This window comes from Danio rerio, chromosome 11 (assembly GCF_052040795.2).
Source record: "Danio rerio strain M-AB ecotype USA chromosome 11, GRCz13ab, whole genome shotgun sequence".
Taxonomy (NCBI): Eukaryota; Metazoa; Chordata; class Actinopteri; order Cypriniformes; family Danionidae; genus Danio; species Danio rerio.
The window spans coordinates 43,569,716-43,579,632 of record NC_141031.1 but is presented as its reverse complement, the minus strand read 5'-3'; the positions used below and the strand labels follow the sequence as shown (position 1 = coordinate 43,579,632).

General features: G+C 34.6%; 1 protein-coding gene across 12 annotated transcripts in view; it reads left to right on the top strand.

The window, feature by feature from the left end:
• The first annotated feature begins 242 nt into the window (after positions 1 to 242).
• The window catches only part of trim62.1 (tripartite motif containing 62, tandem duplicate 1), an 87,660-nt gene continuing 77,985 nt past the window's right edge, over positions 243 to 9,917 (top strand). For 11 of the 12 annotated variants that reach the window (XM_087272892.1, XM_087272891.1, XM_087272894.1 and 8 more), the window contains exons 1-2: positions 247 to 393; positions 2,991 to 3,523. In XM_087272892.1, coding sequence (XP_087129018.1) covers positions 3,116 to 3,523 — 408 coding nt within the window. In that variant the 5' untranslated portion in view covers positions 247 to 393; positions 2,991 to 3,115. 12 annotated transcript variants of the gene reach the window in all.

The window sequence follows — 9,917 nt, the reverse complement described above, 5'->3', positions numbered from 1 at the left end:
CACAGCAACGGGAGGGATTTACCCTTCATCCGTGAAAAAAATATCTTCTTAAATATGTCAAGAAATCAGCCCAGATAATCAACACATAGGGAAAATTAAATCTTTAATTAATTAAATTTATTCTACATATAATTATAATGACAGAGTTGTATCAGTCTACCCCCTGTGTGTGAATGTCCCTCCCCGTGTGCAGTTGGTTCGCTCCGTTGCTGTGCGCCTCTGGATCGAGTGTGGAGCAGTGGGATTGTGAAGAGCTGCGCGTGCGGTCGGTCGGTCGCTTCAGCTTTTGAAGGGTCTGACGTGATGAAAATGTTTAATTAAAACCACGACCCGCTCTCCTAATTATGTGACAGTCGGCTGCTTCCAGTGTACAACGCGCCAGGACCGTTTTGGGTAAGCGAATGAAGTCATAATGTCAGTTTTTTTGCACAAGATCGAATAGATGGAAAATCTGTTTACACATCCTGCTAGCTGGCTAATTATTTAGCAACCGGCTTTGATAAACAACACGATGAAGATAACGGGGAAAAGGGAGGAGGAATGGCTGAAAAGGTGTAATCTGAAACAGACAAGAGATGTTAGTAACTTTTGTTGAATTGCCATGGTGTACGGAAGCTTTTCTGGTGTGTACACGGCTGATTTAAATGGACTTGGTGAGATCCAATTAAGTTTAGTGCAAGTCTATGGTGGCAACCTCAATAACCTGGTTTAGAGATTCATAGTTTTACATCTATTTCATTCGTTTCAGATCTTAAATTCTGTGCAGGTCGTGTTGAATATTAAAGGGATGTGGAGTGGCAAGTTGTATAAACTAACCTGTTTTATAATTAGTTTAATTATTTAACTATTCGGTTTATTGGTTAAATGAATGTGATATTTTCATGGAAGTCTTGAAAACCTGCACAAATAACAATAAGCAGAATAATGTTATGCAGAAAATAATAAAAGGTTATTAAAATCCAGAACTTAAGGTAATATTTGTAGAAGAAAAAAAGTGATGCAAACATCTGTTCATGTTGAATCTGTGCTTTATTCATTTATTTTTCTTTTATTCCATTTTTTTTTCAATCTACATACAAAAAAATCTTTAATTCTGATTTTACAGGTTTAAATGATAAACAATTATTCATGGCAATTTGTTCATTGTCCAGTAGGCATGAGCTGGTATACAGTAAGATTCTGACGGTATGATAACCTAGGATAAAAGTATCACGGTTTGACAGTAGTGCGATTACTGCTCTAAAATATATTCTTTTTAAATGTCTGGGAAAAAAAATAAAACTTTTCCCCCATTGAACACAATATATTTTAATTTGTTAAACATTTAAAATATTTTGGAGCAAAAACATGTCCGACTGAATAATGAAAATGAATCATTGACTTCTGCTGTCTTCATTTGTTTCAAAAACAAAGATTTCTTTACACCACTGATTTAAATATACTTGGAGAGATCCAATCAAGTTTAGTGCAAGTCAATGATGGCATCCTCAATAACCTGCTTTAAAGATTCATAGTTTTGCATGTATTTTATTCTTTTCAGATCTTAAATTCTGTGCAGGTCGTGTTTAATATTGAAGGGATGTGGCGTGGCAAACTGAATAAACTAACCTGTTTCATAATTAGTTTATGTATTTAATTGTTTAGTTTGTTCGTTAAATGGATGCGATAATATCATGGAAGTCTTGAAAACCTGCACAAATAACAATAAGTAAAATAATGTTATGGGGAAAGTAATGAAAGGTTTTTTAAACCCATAAAGTTAATATTTGAATAAAAAAGTGATACAGTAATGAATTGCATCTATCTTTGTTTCATCTGTGGTTTAATCTTTTTTTATTGTCAATGTCAAATTTATTTATATAGCATTATATAACACAACCACATCACACAACACAACAGAGAAAAAATATTAAATTATAGCTAAAACAGACTATTTTCATTGATAAAATGTCAAATCAAAGAGATAGAGGTAAAGCTGGTTTTATATTCGGATATTCAGATATTCTCTTCAGTTATATAATTTCAGAAGTGTTCAGTTCCAATTATAAATAGGGAAATCATATTAGAAGCAAATGACTATCAAAGTGCAACATGGGTCACAGTGAATTAGTGTTAATGTTGTCTTAAAAGTCACACTTGCATGCTAATTTCAATCGAATATTCAAAAAAATCATGGTAAACAATATAGAGACTGCGAAATGAATGAATGTGCGAATATATAAAACCAACTTTTGTAATTATTTAATTGTTTGGTTTATTCGTTAAATGAATGTGGCAATATCAATGTCAGTCATGAAAACCTGCACAAATAACAATAAGTAAAATAATGTTATGGGGAAAATAATAAAAAGTTTTTAAAATCCAAAAGCTAAGGTAATATTTGAAAAATAAAAGTAATACAGAAAATAATTACATCTATACTTGTTTTATCTGTGCTTTATTCATTTTTTTCTTCCATTACATTTATTAATTATTTTTCAATCTACATATAAGAATTCTTTCAATTCTGATACTAAAGGTTTGAAATGGTAAATAATTATTCATGGCAATTTGTTCATTATCCAGTATTTTATTGTGTTCAATATCAGTACATGTCTAATGGTGACTGAGTGACAGTCTGCATATAATAACCTTTTTAAAAATGAATGTCTTTAATTAGCCAAGGGATTATCGTTTTGGGTTCCTTAATGAAAATGTAATTATTTTTTTAATGGGCTTGATAAGGTTCTATTGAGTCCTGCATAATGAGAGCAAATAATCAGATTTTGAGTTGAGTCTTCTTTAAATGAAGTAATATCAACATTATCAACTTTATCTGCTTTCCATCAGTGGAAGATTTACTCTATCAGCACTTGCTCATCGATGCATGATAATTTAGTGTAAAGTCCATATCTAAAGCTTTTAAACGTAGTCATGGGAGAGTCTAATAATAAATGCATGTCTGTTGGTGAAGATGTCTTACCTATTCTATCTATTTTTGTGTTTTCTAGAAAATTTCATCGGAGTCATTTTCAAGCCTCGCAGAGCACACTAGGAAGCCCAGCTGCTTGAGAGGCTCAGGGTTTGTGCATCCCGCCACCTGCACAGTGCATGACCGACTCCTCCATAGATTCAAATGGCTAGCTATCTGAAGGACGAGCTCTTGTGTTCTATTTGTCTGAGCATTTATCAAGACCCCGTGAGTTTCGGTTGCGAGCACTACTTCTGCCGTAAGTGCATCACTGAACACTGGAGCAGACAGGAGCATCACGGGACACGAGACTGCCCAGAGTGCAGGAGGACCTTCACGGATCCCCTTCTATCGCCGAGCCTCAAGCTCTCCAACATCGTGGAGAGGTACACCGCTTTCCCCCTGGACGCCATCCTCAATGCTCAGAGGAACTCGTATCCGTGCAAAGACCATGAAAAGGTCAAGCTCTTCTGCTTAAGTGACAAGAGCCTGGTGTGCTTCTTCTGTGATGAGCCTGCATTACACGAACAGCATCAAGTCACCACGGTTGACGAGGCCTATGAGGAGATACAGGTGTGTTTGCTTTGAGGTTGGCTTTTATTCTCCAACAGGTTATGCTGGGTTTTGACTACACAATGTTTTTACATCCAGAAAAATACATAAGATGCTTACAGGGGTACAAACTGTATGGGCCCTATCATACATCATTGGCAGCGTCTGCCGATTTTGTTTGCCTCTGTCTTCATTTTGTTTGGCTTGATCGAACACCTGCCTTCAAGATTGTTTTTAGATGTGCGCACATCAATTTCTTTCCCTATTAGGGATGCACAACATATAGTTTCAGCATCAATAATGAAATAGCAGAAGTGGATTCAAACACACCCTAAGTTCACCTGCGTCTTGTGCTTAAGACTAGGACTGCAACTAATAATTATTTTAATAATCGATTAATCTGTCGATTATTTTTTCAATTAATCGATGAATCGGATTAAAAAAAAGAAGAAAATTATTCATTTCCAACCGTTTATTCAAAAAAGCTCATCCCTGAGCTATAATAATAATAATAATGATAATAATGATAATAATAATAATAATAACAACAATTATAAAATAAACTAAGCAGTTTTGTCCTGTTTTCAATCCAAATATCTAAATATTATTAAATCAAAATACATACTAGACACATGAAATAGCATAAGATATGATGTCTTGTTTTCTGAAAAAATAACACCTCAAACTTAAGTGATTGTTTGCTTAAAACAAGTTAAATTGTTTGTGAATAGGGTAAGAAAAATAATCTTAATGAGATATAATCTCAAACAGAAGTTTTACCAGTTCACATGAACGTGTAGGTGATCGGGATCTATAACGTGAGATGGTCGTCGCCATGTTTACTTGTGGACACGCGTTTGCCTCATTCATAAAAAGCAGAACACGCAGGATTCAGCACGTAAATTCACCATTCACTCCCCAAATACATGCAAGTAAGTGTTCCGTGTAATCGATTTTTATAGTTTTAATCGATTCATTGTTGCAACTCTACTTTAGATCATGCGCTTAGGTCGTTAAAATAGAGCCCTATGTATTGCTTCTCTGTAGATGCATGATTCTTTGTTTCATCAAGAAACTCGTAAATCCAAGGTACTCGAAAAGATTGTGGCAAAAATTAAAAGCATTATTCACATGGCTTTAATATTAAAAACAATTAAAAACTTTCCCAATTTAAAAACCATGAACATTTTTCCCACAATCTTTTTATGCAAGTTTTTTTTTACACACAGGAGCCTGATAAAAACGCTAATTTGAGAAGAAAATTTCAGACAACATTTAGAGGTTTTTGCAGCTGAACCCTTTAAATATAATTTTCCAGCTGATATGAATCAATAGAAACAATCACATCATGATGTTTTTTTACTTTCAGGGTGACCGCTGAGTCCTAAAAAGTATTAAAAGTTGATAAGTCAATGTAAAGAAATTTAGGACCCTTAAATCTTAAATGCTATTTTGCAAGGTATTACATTTGATAGCATTTTTGTTTATACAATGTATGGTTGAATACTAAAGTTTGCCTGAATTAAATAAAGATCCTGCTAGATTTGGCATCATGCTGCTTTATTTACTGCAGTAACCAAGACAGCAGCATTATTTCTGCAGTTCTACAGGCGCCAACCTGCTGAATTAGCTAGATTTAATAGATTTTTATTCAGTATATGAATAAACTTTTGGATTAGTTACTTAAATAATCATTTAGTAAATATACTGTAAGTTAAAATCTGGCCACTGTTTCCGGTTGAAACTTAAAGTGGTCTTAAAATGATTAGAAAAAGTCTTGAAAAAGGTCATAAAGGTATTGAATTTTACTGTATATACTCTCACTTTGTAGTTTCACTCTTTCTGTTTTTGGACATGCAAAACTAGTGCAGACGTATGTTTTAATGAGTTTATTAGATCTGTTTTGGCATTAAACTTTACTTTCGCTATTGCTATTTAAATAAAGAAGCCTGTAATATCTGCGTTTGTTTAATTCAAACAGTTCTTCTAGACAGATTTTAATGAAGCTCATCTCAGTTATTTATCTTACAAGCCTGAAAATGGTCTCAGAAATGTACTTTTCCACCCAAGCTGTAATAGTATTGTAATGATTAAGTTTTATTTTTAGGCCATTTAGAAGCTTTCAGAGCTTTAAATTGCATGCATCGAATGCTTTTCATCTAACTTATTTTCCCGATGCAGGCCTCTTTGTTGAGTTCCCTTTATTCATCATACTTCCTGGTCTTTACAAGCAAACATCATCTGCATGTAAATACCGCTCTCAAAAGTCCCATGCTTTTGAAAGGTGCTGCCAGAAGACTGCATATTCAGTCTATTCATATTTATCTGAATGCTTTTCACATATTTTCCTCTGAGGTTTTCTGTTGCGTGCATTATGTATCCAGGCTTGCCTATATATTTTTAAGATGTTTGGTTTATTGAAGTTCGCTCCCTATGTACATGTTGTTTTCGTTTTCCAAGTCAGTATTACACACATCATAAACCATACTTGTTATTAAGGAGATCTGCTCAATGCATAAGCTCTAATAACAACTCGAGAATATATTTTTGTGTGGTAATTTTTGGACTGACACATTTTCAATTTACTAGAAATTCTTTGTTAAGCTGCTTTGACACAATCTACATTGTAAAAGCGCTATAGAAATAAACAAATTAATTGAATAATTTTAGACTTGGTGCTAAATTGTTAGTCTGAATGTAATTCATTACTTTGAGATCTACTTTAGAGTAATTTTGGAGTTTTATTGCCAAATTGCTCATGTGATGTGTTTATTTTCATCTTAATATTGTTTAAAGGCTTTATTTAATGCCAGTCTCAAATTTTTTTTCTTTAATGCACATAATACTGCATAGTCAGAGCATTACTATCCTAATGGTTGCAAGGCTGTTAGTCTGACATCAGTGGACCTCCTCTTTATCTTAACAGACTCTACAGTTTGACATATTGGTCTTTTAGCACCTTCACCTAAGGTCTGATAATGTGCATTAGATGTGGCCAAAAGTGACACTTGTGTTTAGTGCAGCTAAGCCTTATCTGTAGGACTGTTTAGTTGTCTGGAAGTGAGAAAGTACTTGAGAAACAGATAGGAAACAGGACTGATGCGGTTGAAATTAAGACAAATGAGCAGCAGTGAAGTGTTTTATATGGGGTCCAGATTAGGCTTGCACAATATATCGTTTCTGCTTTGAAGTCACATCTGCAATAGTCACATGGCAATGCTAAATTGGATTTATAATTAATCAATAGCTACAGAACGCATGATTTGTGAAGTCATTGCAAAGTTTAACCCCCTAATACACTGAAAGATTTTAATTTGGTTGTGTTTTAAAGAGGCCTTATTAAGCCTTGATTTACAATATGTAGGTCTCTGATGTCCCTATAGTGTGTTTGTGAAAAAAAAATAACCCCAAAATAACTCTGAAACGGACCCTTTTAGGCTTTGATCTTAATTGTGCTGTTTTGGTGACGGTTGCTTTAAATTCAAATGAGATTGTGCTCTTTTTTTCTTAAGAGGGTGGAGCTAAGAAAAGCCTATGTGTCAGCATAGTGGCAGATTGTCTCTAATGAGAGATCGTCTCTAATGGGCGGGGCTTTCCCACCCTCTGATGACATGTACAATGGGAGAATGTCAATCAAAGTGTTTTTGCAGACTGTTTTTATCAAGTGTGATTATAAAATATTTAATTAATACGTTTTTACCATTAGAAGCTGGTTATATTCAGACCGTTGTTACATTTGTTATACAGTTGTTATTAAACATACTGTTGTTTAATTTTTATAAAAGTAAATTTTGCATAATTCGTCCTCTTTAAGGCTGGTGACTGTGTACTATTTTAAGTTAACTTAAATCATTTACTCATTAAATGAGTAATTTGAAATGCACGTAATCATTTAGAGTTTATAGTTTGTAGCATGTCAAAAGAATCGACTTTGGTAACAATCAGTACTGAAATTGTTCTTCAACACCACTGATTGGCCATTGTGTTCACGTGGTTGATGCTGCTTTGAAATGCTCTAATGTCTGTGTTTGCACTTGGTGAACAGAGGTGAAGAGTAGTAAACCCATGACCTTTACGACCAATCACAATCTGTTGAGCACATGAACACAATGGTCAATCAGCGGTGTTTAAGAACACACTCAGCAGCAAATGTTAGTGGGTCTTTTTTTTTAAATTTCAGAACCTAAGTGGACACTTTTGGTAGTTTGTAGCATTCACAAAGATTAAGTGTAGTTAAATGTTTATACAATGAAAACTAAACAGTGTTGTTTTACATTTGATTGTTGAGTTCTGTACCTCAATACTACTATGGCCGGAAAGTGCAAAACAACATTAAAAAGTGTAAAACACTTTTACGACGCTCGAAACAAATGTACATTTCGGAAAACATTTTTACCTATTACAGTTACATAGGAAAAACAATTTTACCATGGATGACACAAATTTACCTTTTAGAAAAAAAATTAGCAATACGCAAAATGCTTTAACCGGTCCTAAAACAAATTTACAATGACAGATTATTTACAGAAAGGGAATGTACCACACACTGGAAGTGACGATGGTGAGCTTGATAAATTCGTGTTGTGGACTACATGGGAGTAAATAAAGTTTATGGTGACCGAACATAGACTGCGGTCGAGGGTTGTTTTGCCTGTTTTGTGGCAAACACATGAGCAGTTTTGCTTTACGTGTGGTCATTGTTCGGAGTTTCTAAAGGAAGCGGACCAGACAGAAACACCAGACAAACAGTACTGCATCAATGTGTTCAATATTTTAACGATGGCCACTCGTACGATGTAATCAAGGCCATGATGTCAAGTCCACATGGTGTATACATCTGCTTGAAGACTCTTAGAAGTAAACTGAGCGAAGCCGGTGTTACAGTTTAACTGTTGTCCGTTTTAACTGGTGACCATTTCCAGATGTAAATAATTCACGTTTGCAGATTGGCAGATTAGTCACTTTTTCACAGCAACAAAAACATGCCCATACCAAATAAATATTCTTATTACTTGGTGTCAGTGTCATTGTAAACATTATTGATTTTAATATTTGTGTGGCAGAAAAGTATATAACCAAAGAACCCAAGTCAAAAAGTTCAGCACGAGTATCAATCGACCTAACTGAGCTATTCAGGACTACACGCTGTCAACATCAGTCAACATATGCTTTTATATATAATTGTTTTTCCAATATAATTTTGTCTTATGATGGGTAAAAGTGATGGGTAATGTTGTTGTGCACTTCTCGGCCACCGTACAATACTGTTAAAATCCACAGAAAACCGTAAAGCCCTGTTTTATTTAGTTTGTGTCTTTGTTTTTATCTACGCTTGTTATTAGTTTAATGTATATTATGCCGATGCACTCCTCTACAAAATCATTCCAATCAATGTAAAATTAGGTGTTAAGTCTGCCTGTTAAATTATAATCATATTGCAATATATATAGCAGAAAAACTAAATAGAAGCTGTGCAAGTCTTTTTTTTTTTTTTTTTTATTACTTGCACCTAGGAAGACAAAATGCAATGAATATGTAGTGAATTTTAGAGACGCGAGACTATATTTGGGAGCACAGATGCTCAAGATAGTTCTGGAGGTAATAATATAATAATAATAATAATACTGAACCACTGGGGTGACGGTCAGCCTGCTGGTTTACCCATTAATGCTATTTTTATCATCACATGATCTCATATAAGAAAATCACATGAGATTTTTAATGCGCATTGTTATGTGAGGGGCGCTGAAAATGGAATTGAGGATCCAAATGCAGGTTTGGTCGGGCAAGCAATGGTCAAAACAGCGGCAAACAGATGCATGCAGGGAATCCAGAGTCATGGTCAGTACAGGCAGCAAGCAACATAAACAAACCGAATAATGCAAAGGTCAAACACGACAAGGTAAGGCAAAGGAAACGCATCGTAATGTTCACAACACAGTATAACAAGACTCAGCAACTGGTGTGTGTGTGTCTGTGCTGCTTTTAAAGTCAATGTAATCAGTTCGTAATGATCCTCCGGCTGAGTGTGTGTGTGTGTAATCAAAATGAAACAGGAACAGGTGTGAGTGTGTGGTGCATGACAGGATTTGTAGTCCTTTTGGTGGCAGATTTGTAGTTCTCCAGCAATCTGTATGGACTAGATCATTGGTGATTGTGACACGCATGATGGAATTTATTCGGTAAAATCGTTTCCATTGGAGTTTATGCACATTTTTCTTATCGGATAAAAAGTTTATCTCACTCAGTTACGCACATGATTTTTATGTGCATTTTTAAAACTTATGTGCATCTCGGCGTTTCCATCCAGTTTTTTTATGCGATAGATTTTTCTAAGAAGTGCATAAAAATAGGTGGTTGGAAACGGCTATTTTAACCATAACAGCATCATTTTTTTTTTTTGTCTGATTGGACA